The sequence below is a fragment of the Pholcus phalangioides genome, unplaced genomic scaffold, assembly GCF_987345545.1.
Source record: "Pholcus phalangioides strain wild (caught in Gottingen) unplaced genomic scaffold, Ppha-v1.0 ptg000012l_1, whole genome shotgun sequence".
Lineage (NCBI taxonomy): Eukaryota > Metazoa > Arthropoda > Arachnida > Araneae > Pholcidae > Pholcus > Pholcus phalangioides.
The window spans coordinates 10,785,544-10,810,124 of record NW_028301605.1 but is presented as its reverse complement, the minus strand read 5'-3'; the positions used below and the strand labels follow the sequence as shown (position 1 = coordinate 10,810,124).

At 34.4% G+C, this 24,581-nt stretch overlaps 1 protein-coding gene across 1 annotated transcript in view; it reads left to right on the top strand.

Annotated features, from left to right (window-relative positions):
• LOC149079521 (uncharacterized) overlaps positions 1–24,581 on the top strand; it is a 276,137-nt gene that overhangs the window by 82,885 nt on the left and 168,671 nt on the right. The window contains exon 2 of the mRNA XM_089240166.1: positions 15,264–15,335. Coding sequence (XP_089096292.1) covers positions 15,264–15,335 — 72 coding nt within the window. The remainder of the gene's footprint in view (positions 1–15,263; positions 15,336–24,581) is intronic.

Here is a 24,581-nt window from a genome sequence, read left to right as displayed (position 1 = left end):
GATTGAATATTGATGGAATTAAAATATCGATTGAATATTGATGGAATTAAAATATCGATTGAATATTGATGAAATTAAAATATTTATGAAATAAGTATTGTGAGAGAATTCTTCAGAAGAATAAAAAACTATCACACCCTCTCCTCACTATTTAAAAATTGTACATCTGTTCGACCTTAAATCCAAAGTAAAGAAGTACAGAAAAAGGTCAATAGCCAAGATTTTTGGCCACTGTCCAAATTGGCCAAAGCAAAGTGAGAGAGAGAGAGAGCTCTTTTTTTTCTTTGTCAAGACAGACTGAAAGGATCAATCTTTCCAGGAGCTCTCTCTCTCTCTCTCTCTCTTCCTCTTGATCTTTTTCTATCTCATGCTAAAGCCGAGTTCGATACTCAACGGCGCAATTATACCGGCTATATTATATGTATATCTCAGTGTTTATTTGCTTGCTTTTCCCGGCAACAGTCTTTCATATCTTCATGATTCTTCTCCATAACGAAAAAAAAATCGGGCTCTTTTTTTTTGCCTCTTCCTAAAACCAACCATCTTCGGGAATAGAAAATAAATAAATAGTCTTTGGCAGAGGGAAAAACATCCAAAATAACCAAGACTTGGTCAAGACGGTAGCAGCAGCGGCTTTGGCAATCGCTTTCATCCAATCAATACCTTCAAGGCAAATCCTTTGGCTATTCCGCGACGGATTTCGTATATGGACCTTTATAATAATAGGATATTTGTTTCTAGATGCTTTTGTTTTCCCCCCTTATTATTATTATTATTATTGAATGATAGGCTTTCGGTGTATGGAAAGGGGGTTTGTTGACCCTTCATTGTGACTTCATTGTAAATGAATGAAGGGTTCCTCTTGGGGTTCTTCTTTTTTGTTGTTGTTGTTCCTCTCTCTTATATCGAAACTTCGCTAATAATCTTTCACCGATCATTATTCTGTACGCGTGACATGATTTATCGGCAGTGATTATTTTTTCTCTGTATATTATATACCGAAGAATCGAGAAGTTGATTGTTGTGGGTATATATGGGGAAATTATGGGTTCTTATTAATTTTTTTTTTTCGTTTTAGTTTAGTAATTGTATTTTTATAATTACGTTTTTTTCTTGTTGGTAATAAGTTCAAAGTATGAAGGAATTTGTTCTTATCGTCCCGGATTTAAGTATGGGTTTTTGAAGTTGTGTATTTTAGCCTTTAAATTGTTAGTGGTGGTTATATTAGGTCTCGTGAGCGCGATCGTGATTGCATGTTGTAATTCTGTAATATGGAGCATATTACTAAAATGAGATTCTGATATCGTGAGATATCTGGTGATGAATGATTGTTAAAGAAAGTTATTGTTGTGGAATTCATTTAATATATACAGCGTTGTTTGAAAGAATAACTTTTACTTGAATTGTTGCAGTGATTCATAAACTTTTTTTAACTCGCAGAACTTTTGCAGAATCAGTTTTAATTGGCAGAAGTCCTTCAGTTTCTTTCTATTTGTTTCCTAAATTTACTGGTTGATTTTATTTATTTTTAGAGTGGCTGCAGAGCCCCCTAGGAAGTGCCCGCAGATCCTTCCATGGAGCACTGGTTGGGAATCACTGAATGAACGTTTTATGATTCGTTTTAAGCTAGCAGGATTGCTAGTGTGAGCATAGGATGGATCTTCGTCTGTGTGTATTATCTCCAGAACTTCCCTATCTGAGTATTGTCATCTCCAGCACTTTTTCTCCGAGTGTTGTTATCTAAAGGATTTCTTCATCTGGATAATGTTATCGCAAGCAGTTTTCCGTTGGGGTATTGCCTATCTCAAACATTTTACCGTCAGAGTATTCTTATCTGGGGCATCTCTCTGTCTGAGTATTGTTTCTCAGAACATTTATATTCACATATCACATTCAGATATTGTTATTTCGAGCATTTTGTCCTCGACCCATTGTTACTAGTATTTTTCTCCGTTTGAATATTATTATCTCGAGCACTTCCCCATCGGGAAAATCGATATCCCAAGCATTACCCCATCGGAGTAGTGTTATCTCGAACACCTATCTTTCTTTCTCAACTCGGAGTATTCATTCGTTGGTTTTCTGTGGTTCCCAACTTCGAGCGGATCTACCGGTTAATCCTTTTAGTGGCAATTAGAAATCACTGAATCCCCCTTCAAAATGCCATATATTTTTTAATGAAGAAGGCTTTCTTTTTATTTTCAGCAGATGCAAACTGAGGGTTATAGCAAAAAAGTTTTAAATTTTGAGAAGTCATCTTTATAAAATATCTGGGCTTATCAATTCTACAATGAGAGGCTTTTATGGAGACATGATATCTCGTCATTGCCACTTAAAGGGATAAAAGGTCTCACCACAGAGAGAGAGAGAGAGCAACAGGCTTACAATGGTACAATTATTCAATCATTACACTTCACTCATAGTTAGAGAAATTGATGGCAGACGACAGCACTACGCAAGCATCACACAGAAACAAACTTCACGGTAGGTTCGCACTCGTACGCGCACATTCCAACGGGCACCAGTTCGTAAGTTCCTCAGAGGAATATGGACGAGGTGCGGGTGCGGTTTAGTAGTAGTAGTAGTAGAAGAGTGATTATTCGTCTGGACATTGTTATCTAGAACATTTATTCACCTGGATGTCGTTATCATAAGCATTTTCCCTACCGGAATATTGCTATATCTCTAGCATTTCTTCGCCGAAGCATTGCTATTGAGATCCTTTCTCCGTCCGATTATTGTTATAAAGTATTTCTTCTTCTGAATATTGTTATTCTCTCGAGCTCCCCCTCATCTGAATATGGTTATCTCGAGCACTTCCCTATTGGAAAATTAATATCCTCCACATTTCACCATCGGAGTAGCGTTATCTCTAGCACATCCCATTCTCTTTCTCTCTCTCTGAATATTGTTTTATCTCAGAGATTTTTTTTTCTCGCCTACATAAACTTATCTTGAGCATTTTCCCTGTCAGAATACTGTTATCTCGAGCTTTTCCTCGCATAATATTGTTATCGTGAGCACTTCCTATCGGAAAATTGCAATCCCGAACATTTCATCATCGAAGTAGTGCAATCTCGAGCATTTCTGTCTCTCTCAGTATTATTAATCAGAGCATTTATTCGCCTGGATGTTGATATCTTGAGCATTTATTCGCCTGGATGTTGATATCTTGAGCATTTTTATAAGCCTTGATATTGCTATCTTTAGCATTTCTTCTTCATGGTATTGCTATAAAATCTTTTCTCCGACTGAGCATTCATCTCCCTTAAAATATTCCTTCCTCTGAGTATTGTTATACTTCAAGCTTTCACCTTGTTTTAAAATTGTTTGTTATCTTGAGGAGTATTGTTGTTTCGAATTTTCCCCTCATCCGTGTATTGTTATCTTGAACATTTCTTTATAGCCTTTTTTCCTCCAGTCTTGAAGCTCCTATGCGCGCCCGGGTAGGCCCATGCGTTAAGACGGCAGGAATTGTTATCTCGAGTATATCTGCATCCGAGAATGAATCCAGCATTCACTCTGAATATTAGTTGGAAAAAAAAGTTCATTATTTAATCATATAACTATAAATAATATTATTCATAATCAATTATTCGGCATTTATATCGATTTCATGATTCTAAAATTATTTGGATGTGAAAAAAAATGGACATCGAAATAAATAATTCAATATCAGTCAGTTAAGCAATTTCGTTTCTTTTCTCGAACATTCCATTCCTGATTCATAACAGAGAACAATAAAAAAAAAATGTAATATACGGTATACACTTCAATGTGATGATAAATGGGCTTGCCCAAGACTTCTTTATGCAACGAGTAATCCTCGTTTTCGCCATGGCACCGGCCATAAATTCAAGGGTAGCGTGACCAAGCCGCTATGTTTAATGACATGGTCAATAAGGCCGTCACGCTTTCGCCACTTGATCACGAATTACAAGATTTAAGATTCTTCCCAGGGATATATACCGAAACAGGCAAGAATCTGAGGCTGAAAATACTTTCATGTATCCCATCGATACAGGCTATTCCAAAATGTTTGCATAGTTTGGAACGGTGGACTTTGGGGGAAACATACTTTCAATTAGAAAATTTTTTTCAAATGACGGGTAGTTCCTGTTAAAATACCAAAATTCATTTGAGTGGTTGTAATAGTGTTGGCCAATACACATTCAGATTTATCTATCAAAATTCTAGTCTTCCAAATTTCGTTGGGGACTGAAAATATTCCTTCAAATTAGGTTTAAATTTGAAGGAAAATTTTATATTAAATTTCAGGTTTCTGTTTAAGAGTTGTTTGTGTTTTCATGAAAAAAATTCCTTTTCGTTTTCGAAATTACCCCTTAAAATTTTGGCAAGGAGTGAAATTACTCTTCAAAATTATTATTTTTATGAAGAGTAATAACTATGGTTCATATTTCTGTGTCTTTGCATATTTTTTTATTTTTTACATATTTCGCAGCATATTTCCACAATTTTAAGGCATATTTTGCATATTTCATAATCTTCGATAAAAAGTAAATTTTTTCCCTCGCTATTGGAATCCCACTTCAGACTGGTGTTTGCGGTTCCTGCCTCTGACGAGAGCTCCTAGGGATGGGATTTTTATGCAATAAAAATGACACGTCGTTGCTGATTGGTAAAAAATCCTGAAATTCAGGTTTTTCAACCAATCAGCAATGACAATGAATTTTTGGAGCATAAAAATAGTAGCCCTTTTAAGGACACTGGTGTGTTGCTGTAAATAGATTATCATCTGAATCGGTGTCGGTGATGGTAACTCGCGGGAAAAATTGACTAAAATTGGTAAATGGTGGAATTTTTTCAACGTTTGTGGGAAATTTTGGGAATTTTTAACCAAATAAAAATAATAATTTATTTATTTTAATTTTGTGCTATGCTTTTCTAAAGCTAAATATCGTACTTGGTTAGGTATTTTCACCTATAGATGGCAGCACATTAATTCGAAATTTGTAGGGGAAAACGCTCGAAAGGGAAATTTTGGCTCGATGAGGTTAGTAAAATGAAGAATTTCTAATGTTCATACAATAAGTAAGGGTAGGACGTGGATTCAGTTGAATTTCCTCTCTTTCCAAAATTCATGTTCTCAACAGTCAGCCGTTAAAAACCTTTGTATGTATAGCGGAGAGTGACATCATCCTTTCAAAATACACTGCTGGCCACCGTAAATGCAACACCCTGAAGGAAGCATGCAAATAATATGAAATTTACAACATGCATTAGCGGAGGTGAGATATGCAAATGATTAGAATTTCAGCGCAGACGCACATCACGCGCGCCTGTGGCGCCACTTCAAAGCGCTATTTAAGGCTTGGAGATTTCGACGATTTGAAGTACGGCAATTGTGTTTTTCTTGTGGTTTTTTCAAAAAAACGATCATCTTTTGATCAAGTATCCGAGTTCGACAGAGGAAGGATAGTGGCCTACCGAGATTGTGGATTATCTTTCAGGGAATCGGTAGTCGTGTTGGACGAAACCAAACAACTGTAATGCGGATATGTGGTCGTTGGATGCAGGAGGGTACGACGGACCGACGTGTTCGATCGCATCCACCTCAGTGCACCACTTCACGTGATGACAGGCGTATGGCAGTGACGGATCGCTCAGCCACATCACGAACCATAGCACAGCACATTCAGTCTGTACCGCATCATCCAGTGTCTGCGCGTACCATTCGACGCCGTTTACAGCAGAGTGGTCTGTCCGCAAGACGTCCATTGCTTCGCCTACCCTTGACGCAGAACCACAGAAGTCTCCGCCGCCAATGGTGCGATGAAAGAAGGATGCGGACGGCACAATGGAATGAAATTGTCTTTACTGACGAGTCACGCTTCTGTCTGCAACACCACGATGGTCGGATTCGAGTCTGGAGACACAGTGGAGAGAGGATGCTGAACAGCTGCGTTATGCACCGCCACACTGGTCCTGCACCGGGTATTATGGTATGGGGCGGTATTGGATATCACTCTCGCACTCCTCTACTACGCATTGCCGGTACTTTAAAAAGCCAGCGCTACATCTCCGAGGTGTTGGAGCCAGTTGTCCTTCCTTACCTTCAGGGCTTGCCCACAGCCATATTTCAACAGGATAATGCGCGACCACACGTGGCACGCATTGTCTAAAGGTTCTTCGTCAATCGCCAGATTGAATTGCTTCCCTGGCCAGCTCGCTCTCCGGATCTTTCGCCGATAGAAAACATGTGGTCCATGGTTGCTCAACGATTGACCCAGATTACATCCCCAGCTGCCACACCAGATCAACTTTGGCAACGCGTGGAAGCTGCTTGGTCTGCTGTACCCCAAGAACACATCCAAAGTCTCTTTGAATCAATGCCGAGGCGTGTGGCAGCGGTGATCTCCAACAATGGCGGCTACTCTGGCTACTGATTTTGGCAGGAACCACACTTCACAGAAGTCTATAAATTTAATCATTTGATGCTTGGTCAACATGTTATCTACAAAATAAATATTGTTGTGATATCTCTTGTCTTTCTTGGTGTTGCAATTTGGGTGGCCAGCAGTGTAGATTAGACTGCATCAACACTTCTCATTATCATATTATTTTGTTAAAAGTAATGTTATTTGAGATAGGAATGAAAAATGTTTTAGGACATATTTTTCGTTTTACAGGGCATATTTACACAGTTTCTTAAAAGCATAAATTCATTTTAATGCATAAAAATTTTAGCCCTAGTAATAACACTCGATCGTATACATAATAAAAAAAAAATGAAGGAATTAACTATTTATTTTTGTCCAATTCAAATAGTTCAAATAGATTATCTTATATCAAATATAATTCAAATAGTCCAATTCAATTCAAATAGTCCCAGTGTGCTGAAAGTTAAGCAATTATTAAAGGAAAGATACCACTCTGAAAAGTCATTCGCAATAAATTTCAAATTTTTTAAACGAAATAGTTTTGGAGAGATATCAAATACATAAAATCACATTCTTTCAGCAACTTATCGCTGCAATGGCTCAAAAATTTCCATTTTTAGCGACTACATGAATAAAATGAATTTATTAATCAATTTATTTTTCTACTCACCAAGTAAGACATTTTTTGACAATTATTTTGACAACTACATAATTTTTTCAAATTTAAATTTAATTTACGTTTCGCAATTTGAGAGGAACACTCTTAGCAATAAATGCTGAAAAAAAGGCAGATATATTCGTTTATATTGCATTCAAAAATATTAATTGTTTTCTTTGTAAAAGGCTTTTCAGAGCCGAATTTACATTTCAATAATTGGAAGTTTTAGCACACAAAGTCTACATGAGATTTAATTTTTCTATTTTTTATTTATACGACAGCTTCTGAGATATAAAATATTTTGATTAACCTCAAAAGGAATTTGAAAACTTTTGCAAATGTGTGTGTGTGTGTGGAAGTATTTTACTTAAGTCAGCGGTTGCCAAGATATCCACTGCGCAATAAATTTGAAACAGCCTGTATAACGCTGATAAACACTAATACAAGCAAATATTTAAAAATGATAATAATTTCCTCAAATTTTCTCAGCTTAATTATTTCGAGTTATCTTCATACGAATATTTCGGAATGTGTGAAAAATAAAATATCTGTCTATGATTTTTTAAATAATCTTTAATGTGTACGCACAATGGGAATTTACGCGAGGGGTCGTATAAATGAAAAAATAAATAAAGAAGTGTTATAACAAGTTACTAAAACTTGTAATTATTGAAATGTAGATCCCACTCTGAAAAGTCACTCCCAAAAAAGTCATATATTTTTAAATGCAATATTTATTGAGATATTAAATATATATGAAATCACTATGTTTTAGCGACTTATCACTCTGTTGCCATTTTTTCATTGGCTCAAAAATTGCCATTTTCAGAGACAGTACATGAATAAGATTAACTCTTAACCATTTTATTTTTCTATTCACTATAAATAAGAAATAAATTTCTTGACAATTATTTTGACAAATTAAAGAATTTTTAGAAATTTAAATTCGATTTACTTTTCGCAATTTGTAAACTACACCCTCAGTCATCAGCAATTAATGCTGAAAACTTCTAAGTCAAATATCTCCGTTAATATTCCATTCAAAAACATGGAATTTTTCAGCCGCATTTACATTTCACTGACTAAAAGTTTCAACACACGGGGTCTACATGATGAAGATTTAATTTTAAAATTTTTTTAATGTGCAGGAAGAACCACCCTTGGGAAATTTAAGACATTTTGAGCAACGCACCTATTTTGAAAATCTTTTTCTAATTGAAAGTATGTTTCTCTTAAGTCTGCGGATGCAGAGATATCCACTATCCATTTGGGACACAGACTATATATAAGTTCAAACTAAGTTAACTAAAAACTAATGCAAAGAAATATGTGAAAATAATAATAATAATTCTCTCCGCTTATTAATTAGGAAATATTTTGATAGCCAATAGTTCGGAATGTGAAAAATAAAATACCTAACCCGATGATCTTAAAAATAATTCTGTAATACAATAAAAATAATTATTACTCCGGCTATTATAATTTTAAAAAATTTCAAAAGAATTTCCCTTTGACTTATGTTTGGTAATTATTGCGAAAAATAATGTTAATAGGTAAAATAATAAATAAAATAATAAGCTAATGAAATAATGTTAATGGATTCGGGATTAAAAAAATGAATGGGAGAAAAATGAGCCTTTATATTAAAGAAAAAATTTCGTTTATCAAATTCTTAATTTCAATTTAATTACGAGTTGAATACTATTTAGGAAATATAGGAAAAAATGCATTATCTCCAACAAGTACATTAAAAATTAAACTTTCGTGTATCTTTAATTAATAACGGGTAAAGATTATTGCGCGTATTTTCTTCTGGGGTATTTTTAGAATTTCCGGAATAATAACTTTTGGGAAATTAAAAAATTGAATTGAAGTTTCTCGTTTGAATTCAAATATTTCATTTGTTTTTAAAATTGGCAATAATTTTTGGAAAGTTTTCTATTGGTTGGCATTGAAAGATGCGAACAATTTTTTCGGAAACTATTAAATTTCACGAGTTGTTCGAAATAATGATAGTTAAATCTTTTGTATTTTTCGATCCGTCTGGAGTCTACACTAATTAATTTTAATTTCTGAACATACAGGGTGTCACGTAAGTGCTGATGTGGCCTTTATCTTATCAACCGTTTGTCGTAGAGGTATGGCTTCAATTTAATGATTCTCAGAATGTGCCCACAAAAATTATCCTGTACCAGTTTTGAGAGCGAAAATACAGTGTGTCACAAAACAAAAACAATCTACATTAATATACGGCCCCCTTGTCTTCTAACTTTCAATTAGGAAATTTGTCTTTTCTGAGTCCAACAAATGAAATCCTGTTTTTTTAACTGCAATATTCGCAGGTGAACTCCAAAAATTGGAGTAAAAGTGAGAAATGACAGCATAAATGAAGGAAAGGAACGTTGTGTGTCCGTTGGTTTTTGCTGTTTTTCATGACATTTCTCCAATTTCTGAATTCAATTTTCTCAGCGAATATTGCAGTTAAAAGCATGGGATTTTTTTCTGACGGTCTCTTGCGATACAGGGCAACAACTTTCTCACTGGAAGTTGCAGGACGAGAGGACCGTATAAAATTTTAAATTTTTTTATTTTATTTTGTGACATACACTTCCCACTCTCAAAACTGGTACAGGGCAATTTTTGAACGCTTTTTTGAGAATTGTTTAAATTGAAACCATACCTATACTACAAAAGGTTAATAAGGTAAAGGCCGCATTAGCACTTACAGGACACCCTGTATCTAAAACTTCAGTTCACAGTAATGAGGTAATTAAATATCAAATATATATTTGAATTATTTTGTTGTGACTGCCTCCTAATTGTTACATCTGTGAAAACTCTACGTATCTTTGAAATGCGAAATGTTTTAAAGGATCCTTAACGGATTCCGATATTAATCCTTTCAATTTTTTTCAAGATACAGTCGAATCTCGTTTTAACGACTACCGTTATAGCGAAAATCTCGTTTTAGCGAACATTTTTCTAATCCACCAGATAAGTTTTTATAGGAATAATACAAATACCTGGAATTCCTTTATAACGAAATGATTTCTCCGGTCTCTTGGAGTTCGTTATAACGGGATTCGACTGTAATTTTTTTTCCAATTGTTCTGAAAGTTTTTGTCACGGATTCTGAAATTATTATTTTTTCACTAATTCTGAAATTATTATTATTGTTTTTCACTAATTCTGAAATTATTATTATTGTTTTTCACTAATTCTGAAATTATTATTATTATTTTTCACTGATTCTGAAAATATTACAGTTTCTATTTTTGTGCAATTATTTCTTTATATTTTTTTTAAATTGCTTCTTCAATCAATCAAAAATAATTTTTTTCAATTAATCTAAAATTATTATTTGATTATGAAAAATCGTTTCTTCAATTAATTCGAAAAAAGTTACTCCTTTCATTAACTCTGAAATTACCTTTTTCTTATGATTGAAGTTATGTCTTTCACTAATTCTGAAAATATTTCTTCCAATATTCCTCAACATTGTTTTTACAATTCAGCTGAAATTACTACAGACGTATTTTCTTGATTATGAAACTATTATCACAATATATTTTCTTCATTCTTTATTATTATATATATATTTATTATTATTATATGTATTTTGTTCGTTTCCCAAGTTGTTTCTTTCGGTAATTATGAAATTATTTCTGTTACTGATTCTAAAATTGCTTCTGTTAATCATTCTGAAATTATTTCTTTCAATGCTGAAATCAAAATTTTCATTAAACGGCTTTGAAGTATTTCCGTAAATTATATACCGTCGAGATCGGTTATAACATTTGGAGAAGTGTATGTTATAACCGACGTGTATGCTTGGAGCGAGGTCTTGAAATTAGCTTACGTAGCGGTAGCATATATGCATAAAATGCATTATTTAGAGATTGCCGTGGACAAAATAAACTTATGCAGCACATAACAGAAATGTAATATTGCATGGATCATTCGTCATCTAAGAGATGGTGTGAGATGACTTAGATTGTGATCATCTCTATTCTCTTATACCAAACATGGCTTCTATGCGTTACTGCATTTAATTTGCAGAGCGATGATGAAGTGGGGGGGGGGGGGGGAGGTATGAGCTGTTGAAGATGTCGAAGCTGGACAATCTAAAAAAACAAAATATGGATGACTGATTAGCTGATCTCTCCACTGCGATTCAAAATTTTATATTCATTATTGACAATCATTAGATTTAGATTATTGACCTTCATTCGATTAACTGACGATTACTAGATTCTTTATGTGAATGCCATCATCGTATCATCTTGTTTATGATTTTGATTGCCTATCGGCGTTTGTTGTTTCGATTTTAATTATCTGTTATATCATATATGATCTCAGATTGTCCAAGGCGACAATGTTTTGTTGTTTATAATAAAACTTTCCGGATACACCCATCCTTCGGGAACGCTTCGATATCTCTCTGAGATGGGAAGCGGGGTGTGTCCGATCTTCAAAGGTATGAGCTGTTAAAAGTCCCATATACAGCAACCCGATATACAAGTTAAGGTTAAAGGTTGTTTTATGCAGGGCGTGTTATAACAGAGGAAAAAATATATATCCGTGAATGAGCCAAATTTCAAGGGTTACACAACAGTATGTCATATCCGGGGTATGTTATAAATGTACTCTCCTGTAGTTATGCATTTTTGACTTATGACTTCCACATTTTAAGATAGTACTTTTAATGCATCAGATGCACAGCGTTAATGGTGGCGGGATATTGGCCTTATCAATACATTTAATATCGCCTTTCAATGTTTCCTTGCTATTTCCTGAAAATGTCCGGCGGGGCCAGGGTGAATATCATATCTCCGATGGCAACATTTGATCATGCACTGAAAACCCCAGCCTCTGGTTATAGCCCAGTAAGGGTTTACACCCAGTGATATTAATAACGTTCAATAAAGAGTTACTTCTCACGGAGAAACTTCTAATATCACGCCATGTTTTCGCCCCTCGAGCTATCCATTCTCCATGCATATTCTGGGTAGGGTATATGTTTAGCATACGAAATGAAATGCTCCAGGCAGAAAAGAAAACTCCATAAAGGAAAATAAGAAGACGCCTGAATCTACAGACCCGCCGAGCGTGTTACAAATCAATGAGCAAAATATGCAAATTTTATAACTCTGCGGCTCCTCACGAGGTGGGAATTATAAGCCGTGGACATAACTCTCTCTCTTTCTCTCAGTATCCATACATTATTATAGGTAAATTCTTTTCTCGGCTTCTAAGAGTATTTCTTTACTCTTGGAAGTTATTAAAAATTGTATCGTGCTCGAGACGAAATATTGTAAAAGATTTCATACACAATGTTAGAAATGCGTTGAATGGTACAATATTTGTTTTTGAGTACAAAATCATCTATTTGTTCAAGAATTCCATTATTTTATAGTTCGTGTTATATTCACTTATTTTTCAGGGATTTCAATCAGATGGGAATTCTAAGAATAATTATAAACTGAAAATAAAAAATAATATTTACGATTTTTATTTCCATGTATTTTGGAATTTTAAAGTTTATGAAAAGTCTTAAGAATAAAAGAACTTTTTTTTTTCAAAAATTTGTACAGTGGAAATTTTAATTTGCATAGAAATTGTTGCTTTTGTTGGAAGAAAGCAATTTTTTTTTGTTTGTGTAGATCCTATGTTAATCAGTGCTATGTTCAGAATTTCGGTTATTTATCCGTATCAAATCTAAAAATTTTGCTTAGACTTCCGACTGTAAGTTATTAAAAACTGCATCTTGCAATAATACGAGACAAAATATTAGAAAATATTTAATATACAAAATTAGAAATGGTACAATATATTTATTTTTGAATACAAATCGTCTATTTGTTTAAGATTCCATTATTTTTACATTGCTTGTTTTTGCACCTACTACTGTAGATTCTTAGGGATTTCAATCAGATAGGAATTTCAAGTATAATTATAAATGAATCCAAAGCAAAATTGAAAAAAAAAAACTTCAAATTTACGATTTTTATTAACCATATATTTTGCAATTCCCAAGTGTATCAAAAGTTTTCAGAGTTAAAGAATACTTTCTTTAATCCTCAAAAATTTTCACAAGAGGAATTTCTTATTCATAGGATAATTGCTTCCTTTGTTGGGAAAGAAAAACTAAAAATTTCAATTGTATTTTTTGTTTGTAAAGATTTTATGTCAATCAGTAACTACGTTTAGAACATTATTTATTTGTGATTCGAAAATCGGGAACAGAAAGCATCGGAGGTCCATAATAGTTAATTTACATTTCTTGGAAGTTGCCTTTAAATTTTGTTTTTGCTAAAATATAAGGATTTATGATTATAATACATATATTTTTATTGTGAAAGATTTCTTGTGGTAATTTATAAATACAAGGTGGTCGAGATAATCTGGACACATTTTTAAAATTAATAAGAAATCAACCAATTGACATAAAAAAGTGCGGTTTCAAGTAAAATAATCACCATTTTCCAGGGTTTTCTGATAAAACTATATCTTTTTATCCATATTTTAATTTTGTATACACATATATTTTTGTTTTATATCTTGTGTTCATTTTCACAAACTGTAACTGGGCTTTGAGCATTTAGTTTGTAATTTTATTAGTAAATAAATAAATAAATTGAAAAAAAAATTCAGATTTCACTCACAAGTGGCGCTATAAAACGAAAAACTCTACATAACATATAAAATACCACAAAAACAGTGCAATGTTCACGAACATAATGTGTGTATTTGATGTTTTGAAAATTTACGTTACATAAAAATATCATTCCAATATGAACGATCATTTTAGTTCGGGTCAACTCTAGCCAGGACCCGATTAATTTTTACAATGTGTTTAGGATGCAATACATTTTAAAGTAAAAAATTATTGCCAACGAGATTATTTCTTCACTTACTAAAATGCACTGTTATAATAAATCAGCCTTTCACTACAACGCGCCTCGTTGTAACGTGAATCCAGATATTTTACGTCTATCAGAACCTCGCTTAAGCTGGGATTAGGCAGTAAAAATGTGGTAAAAGAACGCAACCAATAATCTTATTGGTTACATTCGAGCGAATTTATCCAATAAAGTTATTGGTGGCATTTTCAAAGTTTTATGAAATTTTTTTTTAAAGTTTTACGGAGTAATTCCGGCCTTAGAAATTTAGTGAACATTAGAATTTTGTTTATAATGTCGTCAGGTTATTGCGCTTTTCTTTGTCTCCTGACATTTCCGATGTAACGAAAGACTGTAATGATAATTTTTGTTATTACTAACTGAATTTTCAAAATTATATACTGTATAGACCAGGGCTGGACAAATCACAAAGAAATCTGGGCGACAGCAAAAATTTTTAGACCCAAAAAAATTTTTTTACCTGAAGAAAAAGGCCCCAAATGTTTCTTCTGACCTTTCCAGGGCATGGTGACTCTCTTTAATATTGGCAGATATATGTTGCATATAAGTTCCAAACATTTTGTACTGCTGTCAGCCTGAAATTTAGTAACTACCCAAAGAAAATTTTCAGCGCCAATACAAATTTTTTAGTCGGCATAGGGACCTGGTGCCTGAGATTTATCCGGCCCTTGTATAGCTTGATGGTTTCTAAGGCGGAAATATTTTTAATACATTATCTAGTAATGTATATAAGACCAGAAAAAAAAATTAATTAATTTTCCAAATAAAGGTATGTTTAACCCTACAATTGAATTTGAATATTAACAAATAAAAACAGTTCAATTTCTTTTTTTGAATGCCGCAAGAAAACTTCGCGGAAGTAATTTTCTTCTGTATCGAGCATCTCTAAATGCATATGCAAATTTTCTAAATTTCATTTTATTTCCTATTGTCAGCTTACACAATACGCGCAGAAAAGAATTATAAGAGGGAAAAGGAATCTCTCTCTACTGGATTAAAGTCCTAATCCTAGTTCTTTTATCTGAGAACAAAGATTTTTCAATATCCTTCAAAATTGGATTTTTCAATATATATTTTTTTCTATGAAAGATTCCTATTTCGAATTCCAATGTCTTATTTTCAACATAATTGCGTATTTGTATACGTTAAAAAAAAATAGTATTTTTCTCGAGACATTTTTAGTGCAATTACAATTACGAAATCCTATTTACCTTGTGCACCAAATTTTGAAGAAAAAAAATGTTACTATGAATTCATGACAAATGAATTTTTGTTTTACAGGAATTTGTATAAAAAACCTGCACATTTTGGTCACTGCTGTCTACTTGTCCATCTTGAAAACCTCATGGGCTGGTATGTTGAAAATATTTTATTTTTTTCGTTATTAATTCTCATTGACTCATATGATAATTAATTTTATTTGACAATGTTTTGCAACTGTAAATGAGGCTTTTCACTAGTGTCAAATTTTATCAAGTTATTTCTTGCAAATGTTGAATTTTTTGATCATTTTTAGATTTTATCTCGAAATGTTTAGTAGTGCGGTGCTTACGATAGTGCTGTATTTCGGACCAGTTTAAAATTTAACTGTACAGTATAATTTTTCGCAGATACGGTGCTTACGTTAATGCAGCATTTCTGATCTGTTTCTCAGGTTTTATAAAATTATTTTTCGCAAATCTGGCGCTTCGTGTAGTACATCGTTTTGAACAGTTTCATATATTATCAGGCAATGTTTCTCGAATGCGGCGTTTACGGTGTTGAGCCATTTTTTGAGCAGTTTCAGATTTTATTAGGCAAATTTTTTCGTGAATGCATTGCTTCTCATCAGTTTCAGATTTTGTTAAGCAGTTTTTCGTAAATGCGACGTTTCTGACCAGTTTCAGATTTTAGATCAGGCAGTTTTTCGAGAATATGACGTTTTTGATCAGTTTCAGATTTTATTAGGGAATTTTTCGTAAATTCGACGTTTTTTGACCAGTTATATATTTTTGCAGTATTAGGCAATTTGTTTAGAATAATTTTGCGGCGCTTGTAGTAATGAGACGTATTTTAGAAGTTTCTGTAATTTTAATAGGCGTTTCTGAGAGACCAGTTACAGATTTTACATCATTAAGCAATTTTTTGCAAAACGAAGCTTATGGTAATTTGACGTTTTGACTAGTTTCAGATTTTATTTACTTAATTTTCGTAAATGCGGCGTTTATGACTGGTTTCAGACATTTTTTCATAATTTGTTTTTGCAAATGCTTTACGGCAATGCACCATTTTCAAGCAGTTTCAGGTTATATTTAGGCAATTTTTCGTCATTTTCGTCGGCATTTCTCTATAACCAGTTTCTTATTTTATTAGGCAATTTTTTACAAGGGCGGCGCTCTTACGGTACTGCGACGTTTTTGATCAGTTCGAGAGTTGATTAAGTAAATGCAGTTGACGCTCGTTATGACGACCCCACGTTATAGAGATCATTCCGTTATACAACGACCGGTAGGATAAGTCCCAAACGTTTCCATATAACGAATAACTTGTTTCCCCTTTCGATGTAACAATCTTTCAGCATAATGTCCGTTTTCAACGGGATGATGGGAGTCGTTATAACGAGCCTTGATTGTATTCATAAATGCGTTGTATAGGACCAGTTACAGATTTTACGTGTAAAAGTTTTACAAATGCGGCGCTTACGGTAATGCAGCGATTCTCATAGAGAAATCGCATAAACCATATTACAGAATTTTATTTTTCATTACCGAATACGAGATTATACCGAGCGGATTGCGCTCGACAAAAGAGGAAATTACATAAAATTTTCCATATTGCGTATTAGGCACTTGATGATTAATGATAGTTAGTGTCCGGATTATATGCAAATGCATATGTAGTTTCATATTTTTAGCACTTTTTACAGTTAATGCATGAAATCACAGAGATTTTTGAATATGCGAGTGCATTTTTTTATATTTTAATCGAAAATTGTACCAATTAAATTTTTATTCTTCGAATTTCATCAAAAATTTCTTCATGTTTTTGAAAAAAGAAACATGTAATAAAAATAACTATATTGAGTATTTTTTATTTTAGGGATTATTTTCAGGCATTTTGAATGAATTTTTTTCAGTTTTACTGAATTTTTTTTCTCTTAGGTTAGGCCATAATTTTGTGCCTATTATATGGATTTTTTTCCTTTATGTGTATAAGAAGAGAAACTTCAGCATTTTGTAAATACATGTATTTTTTTTATTTCATGCATGTTTTTCAGAATCTTATACATGGCCATTCAGGGTATATTGAAAAAATTAGACATATTTTTTTTTAATTCAATGCATATTTCGGTATTTTTAAATGCATATTTTCATAATTTTAAAATTTTTTTCTATATATTGCGACACTTTCAAATGCATAAATATTTTTCATTTCTTCATATACTTTTATATCTAGTGCCATACTAAGGCATTTTATATTAGATCGATTTGTTTTCATTTTTCGCACATATTTTTGATTTTATGGTATATCTCGGCACTTTTCAGCGTTTTGCGGCGCATATTTGAGCGTTTTTAGTGCATATTTCAACGTGTTTAGAGGATATTTTGCCATTTTTGAAGTGCATATTATCCTGGCTCTAATGATAATGAAATAATGAATTGGTTTTTCATTCAGATACTGAAACGTAATTAGTTTGTCATAACAAAGCTTAATATATTGCCTTTGTTTCACAGCATTGAAGGAATACTATTTGAATCATGCATGCGTACCTTGGAACAGTTTCGGAACCATTTGTTTATGCGGGAGTTGGAAAATGGAAGATGTTTTTGTAGTTGCGTCGTTTCCATTTCTCAAAACGCTCGTTTCCCATAGAAGCAAACGGCGGACGCTTCGGAAAATGAGGTAACGTGTCATCAGTCTTTTTCGGATGTGCTGGTGACAGGCACACAGAGACGCACGCTTTTCTGAACGTGTCGTTCGTTCGTGCCGGAGTAGTTGCGCATTCATGTAACGCTGGATCAAGAGCGCGAATCCAAATCTCTATATTGTATATACGCCATTTATTACTCTTTCTTTCTTTGCTCCCCCCTCTCTACGCCATTGTGTTTGTTACAAACACGCAAACTGTATTATCCCCTTCCGAGATACACATTCATCATGGTTTCTTAGTCTGTTTTGTAAGAAATGCGCCATTTGTGGGTACAGATTGATGTATTTTCTATCACACATTCGTATGATGCATGTGTATAGTATGCTAGTATGGATGGAACCGATATTCGTACGCATACATCGGTGTCCGAAAATGCCAGAAAAAAATATTTATTTATCGTCCAAATTTTTCAAACAACGCTGAACCAAAACTATAAATATACAGTGAAATACACTGCCTAGGCGCAAAGAGAAATATAAATTGTTGTGTTGCATAGTATTTTATTGCAATTGTGTGCAAGCGTCGAGAGGAACTGCAGTAATTTGGGTCTGGTTTCTGTTGTTCTGGACTGGGATCAGCGATTGAATGAAGTCAGTAGAGTACTTCAGATCACGTAATGCACATCAATGGTAATTTTCTTCTCTATGGTATGTTCCAGAATGACTATGGAAAATAATATTTATTTCGAAGTGTGGTCGAAGTTGGTTGAAAACGCTCGAGTCATCATCAGGACACTTGGTTTTCCAGGTACTTAGTCTTGACTTGTAGGAGTAACCCAATAACACAGACCCAACAACTCCTTATAGACTCAATCCTATTTGTAAATAGGAGTCTCATTTGACTTTTCCCGGATCCAACAAGGATCTCAGTTAAATTTTTATGCAATATATTTACCATTTCAAATGCATGCTTATTTCGTGTTGAAGGCTGTCTAACAGTTTTATGGTGTGCGACTTTATTTTAAGAATGCGCAGTGTTATTTGTGTAGGTGTAAGAGATCTACGTATAACGCCTAGTGTCATCTGTGTAATCTGTATGTGAAAACTGTTAAAATGACTTGATTGATCTCTAGAAAGCACGGTAACAGGGCTTTTAGTGGACCATGACGGCCATTGAATATGGGAATTTGTCATTTTCAGAGCTGACAAGGGCTCGCGAGCTCTTCTGCTGGTGGAATCATTGTCTCAAAACCTACTGTTTCCCGAACACTTGAGGCTTTTTGCCGGAATTCCCGCTGTTTGCACACAGCTCACTCCCTCACTCAAGAGAGCACGTCTGGCATGGTGCACAAAAGCTCTTTAGTGCTGAATCTAGATTCATACTAGGCACTGATTTTTAACGTACGTGATCTGGAAAAATCTTTCCCAATTCAAATTCAAATTTATTGCTCTGGTCTTAAAACCAATTGCAAAGGTGACAACAAGATGAAAGGCACAATTAACAATAATACAATTAAATATAAAGTGAAAATACACTTGAAGGCCCGGATGACGAACGGTAAGAACCATTATATGCATGCTATTCGCAATACTATATAGAGGAAGCAAACCACTGAATTCTACAGGTGCTCAACACTGTACAAAAGTAAATATAATAATATAACTTTATAAAAAGTTACAATGCAAATGAGTTCCGAAACATTGAGATGTCGGAAAGAAACCAGAATATTTTGTAAAAAAGTCTATCGGCATTTTTTATAAAGTATGTGAAGGATTGGTTTATTGTAGAGGCTCCCAAGTATTTCATTCTGTAATAACTATAAACCTTACTTCTCAGAATCACGTGCTGCCAAGTCTCTGATACCCTTTCATTATAGAAAGAGGAGGTATCTTCCTGATTTATCGCCAATACTCTACCATTCACGAAGATCGAGTCTACTCCGAATCTAAGTTGTGTGAAAACCCGTTCCGCACGAATTTCCCAGTTTATATCGAGGTACTTTTCTTGACCGAAGTTCGTTTTTAAAAATTTGTATTGGGGAAAATGCGACGAGTTTTGAATACGTGACACGCCATTTTGTTTACTTTGATCTCTCAGTGAAAAGCTTTCCCAATACAATTCCTTATCTCCCAATTAGTGGCACAACGTTCATAAAAACACCCGTATTCAAAAGCAGAAGAAAAAAAAAAACAACTATTGATTCACATGCATCCACTAGCATTAATAAATGTGAGTTCAGAGCCCAGATTATCTCTGGTTGTTGTCGGCGGATCATAAATCCATAGAGTTTCGTCTCGCTCTTCAGTGGCGTAGACACTAAAGATAGTAATACGATGCATGCATTCCCCTTAGCTACTACGCCACTGTGCATCGCCCTTTCCGCCTCGGTAGCAGAAGGACAATAAACTGCGTAAGTAGTTTCCGCTTCCGCATCAACTTGCACAAAAGGAATCGATTGATACTAACCCTCCCCTTATTTAGATATATCCATTCGCCCAGACGCTCCGACCATGGCAATCATTCCATTTAACTCTTCTTCTTATTATTATCTTCTTCCTTCTTCGGAATTGATGCTAAACTAGCCGGAAGAAGGGTGGAAGTAAAAAGATTCCAAGAGGTCCTTTTGTGAAAGTTTCAGGCAACCGGAGGAGGATTGTTTGCGTCTTAACCATCCGAAGGCAATGCCAAGAACAAAAGTAAAAATCCCAGCCTGGATCGAAAAAAGGAAAGGAAAGACCGGAGTGTATAAGGGCCGCCACCACCACTACTACCATACACATACACACAAAAGTGAATAGATTAGCTTTCTAATTGAATTTCTCCGTTTTTGTGCTTGAGCTGTCTTTTTACTGTGCAGAGACGGCAGTTCGGAGAGAGATATCGTATCCCTGTGACTACTACCACTACTACGTTTAAAGAAAATGAGCCAAAACGCCGTGTGCGTTTGCGAACATCGGGAATTGGCTGTTTTCCGGAAGTAAGAGCAGGAAAATAAAGCGAAGGTACTATTAAATATATTGAAAGACCCGGATATACGGGGAAATTTCCTTAAACTGAAAAAGAATTTGTCTCATTATGGGGTTCTGGGGAAACAATATCAATTAACTGGATGTTGAGTAGTACATGTGTTGAGTAAAATGTTCAGCGGTCACACAGACGCATTAAAATGCCGTTGCCAATCAACGCCAAAAATGATGGTTTTTTTAGGTAGTTTGAAGAAGGGAATGTTACTTTACCTTTATATTAATACAGTGGTTCTCAACATTTTCTGACTCGAGCTGCACTTTTCAGTGCATAATTTCTATGGCGGAGCCCTGTTTCACTCGAGGAGCCCTTTTTAGTACATAATTAATATGGCGGAATCATTTAGGCTTCTTTTTAAATGTATTTATCAAATTTACTGACTGGTTTCATTTTCCCCGAACGGCCGCGGAGCCCCTGGAAAGTGCACCCGGATCCCCAAAGGCTCTACGGAGCACTGGTTGAGAACCGCTGCATTAATATATTAGTGAGTTGAGGATTGTTTTAGAGCAGCGGTTCTCAACCTTTTTTGACTGGCGGAGCCCTTTTTGGTATATAATTTCTATGCCGGAGACCCGTAGGCCAATTTTTTATTTATTCATCGAAGTTATTGATTTATTTTTGTTGTTCAAAAATATTTATAATCAATTTTTTCAAAAATTTACTGTTTTTTTTTAAATTTTCCTCGAGTGGCCACCGGAGCACCGTTTGAGAACCGCTGTTTTAGAGGAAAGAGGATATTCATTGAATGAGTGATCAAACAAATAAAAAAAATATCGATTACAGTTCCAATACATTTTGAAATACATAATCACAAAATGAAGTATTGATACTGCAGAATAAAGTTGGTGATTTTTATGGAAAACCATGATAAAATTAAATAAAAGGTAAAGCAGGAAAAGAGTAAAATTTGCGTTGAAAGATAGTTTTAGTAAAAAAAAAATGAAACAACAGTCAAGGAACTTATCTCTTAAGTTCTTAACTTATCTTAACTTATCTCTTTTCTCAAGAGATAAGTTAAGAAAATCAAAGAATTGGCTGTTATTTGGAAGTAAGAAGAGGAAAATTAAACAGAAGTATATATGTATAGTATTAAATGAATTGAAAAAGTCTTGGATACGGTGCAATTTTCTTGAACAAAAAATAATTTATCTCATTATGAGGCTGATGGGGAACACTGGGGGGAAAAATATGTTAACTAGATGTTAAATAGGGCATATGTTGAGTAAATGCTCAGCGGCCACCACGACACGCACATTAAAACTTAATGCCGTTGCCAATCAACGCTAAAAATGATCACCGATCTGAACTCGGTGGGAGAAGCCATTGCAGAAAAACAAATTGCCATTTGATGTGTATGGGATACTGTTTTACATTTAGATCAATATATTAGTGATTTAAGACTATTAGAGAAAAGAGAACACGAGTGATCAAATCAAAAAAAAATATATATTATATAAAATATATATTATATATATTATATATTATATAAATAAATATTATATATTATAATTTATAAATATTTTATTTTGAAATCGATGACTTTTTATGGGAAACTGTGAAAAAAAAGAGAATTAAACAGGTAATGGAGAAGGATAGTTTATGCTAAAGCTCAACCCATGGACCGCTGTGAAAATGTGCTCGTGCATTCACTGATGTGGCCCGCGACCTGAAGCCTAATTTTGGGAAAATGAACTAAGCGTCATATTTCCAGATCATCTGAGCGCAGTACATTTCCAGATCATTTTAGTGATCCGCGGCACAGTTCAAGAGCACTTCATTGACCGGCGACACAGCTACAGACCACTTTAATCACTCACGTTAGACTCACGGACCACTTTAATCACCAGCGACACACTTCTAGATCACCAAAGTGATCAATGCCAAGAACAAAATTAAGAATCCCAGCCTGTATAGTCGAGCGGGGAAAAAAGGCTGGCTGGAGTATATTAGGGCCACCATCATACTCTAGCTTTCTCTTTTAATTTTTGTGATTTTGTGCTCGAGTCGTCTTTTTACTGCACGAAGACGTATCCATGTGACTACCACTACTACGTTTGAAGAAAATGAGCCATTCACAAAATGCTCTGCGTGTTTGTGGACCCTAGGAATTGGCTGTTTACCCGGAGGAAAGAGTAGGGAACATAAAATAGAAGTAGTATTAAATGAATTGAAAGACCCGGCTACGGTGCAATTTTCTTAAACTGAAAGGAGCTTGTCTCATTAAGGAGCTGATGGGATACGCTGAGGAAAAAAAAATCAATTAACTGGATGTTGAATAGTACATGTGTTGAGTAAATGTTCAGCGTCCACCACACAGACACATTAAAACTTGATGCCGTTGCCAATCAACCCGAAAAATGATGTTGTAGGTAGTTTGAAGAAGGGAATGCTATTTTATCTCTACATTTTAATATATTAGTGAGTTGAGGATTATTCTAGAGCAGCGGTTTTCAACCGGTGCTCCGCAGAGCCCTTGGGGCTCCTCGAGCACTTCCCAGGGGCTCCGCAGCAGCTCGAGGAAAGTAAAATAAATCAGTAAATTTGATTAACAAATAAATAGAAAGGTCTGAAGGGTTCCATCACATAAGTTATATACTGAAAAGGGCTCCTCGTGCTAAACTCGGGGCTCCGCCACAGAAATTATACTTTGGAAAGGGCTCCGCGAGTCAGAATAGGTTGAGAACCGCTGTTCTAGAGTATAGTTTCCCAACTGTTTTTGTCCCATCGTCCCCTTCTTCAGAAATTGTTTTCTCCCGTTGCCCCCCCCCCAACGCAATCCAACCCATAGGATCCTATGTTATACCCGTAGCTTCTACCGCGCCCCTGGAACATTCCAACGCCCACGTTGGGGATCACTGTTCTAGAGGAAAGAGGCTATTCTTTCAATGAGTGATCAAATGAAAAAAAAAATACTGATTACTGTTCGAACATATTTTATTTTGTGAGATACATAATCATAAAATGAAGTGTTTATATTACCGAATAAAGTTGGTGAATTTTATGAAAAACTATCAAAAAATCAAATAAAAGGTAATGGGAAAAGGTAATTTATGTTAAAGGATGGTTGTAGTAAAAAAAGAAAATGAAACAACATTGCCTACCATTTCCTATACATTAATGAAGTTGCTACTTCAGGATGTTTTTCCAAGACACCGTCCCCAATTTGTTGCAAAAAAGTGAATTTGAAAAGTTACTCGAGGATGAAAATACTTTATATTTTTATCTAATTTTTTTTTTTTAATTTTCTCAATTTTTTTTTTCATGTTTAGACTAAATGTTTTGACTAAGGATTTCTCTGTGTTCTTTTTTTTTTATATTTGTTATCAATATTTTTGCATAAATATTTTGAGTACTTTTTTTTCGGTTTCTATATAGAAAAATTCAAAAGTTGTTTATGTTTGAGGGGTTTCTTCTTTTCCCTCGATGTCGTTAATTTTTTTCTATTCCTGTAGATTATTCTTTATTTAGTTTTTCGTTTTTTTCAAAATTAAGTTTTATTCATCAAAAGTCAATATTTTGTCTAGGTTTAGAGGAGGGGAATAGGAAACAAATGAGAGTCGATATAAGGGTTCTTTTCGTATTTACAATGTCCTTCTTAAATTCTGTTTTCTCTCTTCTCTTCTTTATTTCCCTCTCTTCTCTTTCTCATCTCCCTCTCTTCTCTTTCTCATCTCCCTCTCTTCTCTTTCTTATCTCACTCTCTACTCTTTCTTATCTCACTCTCT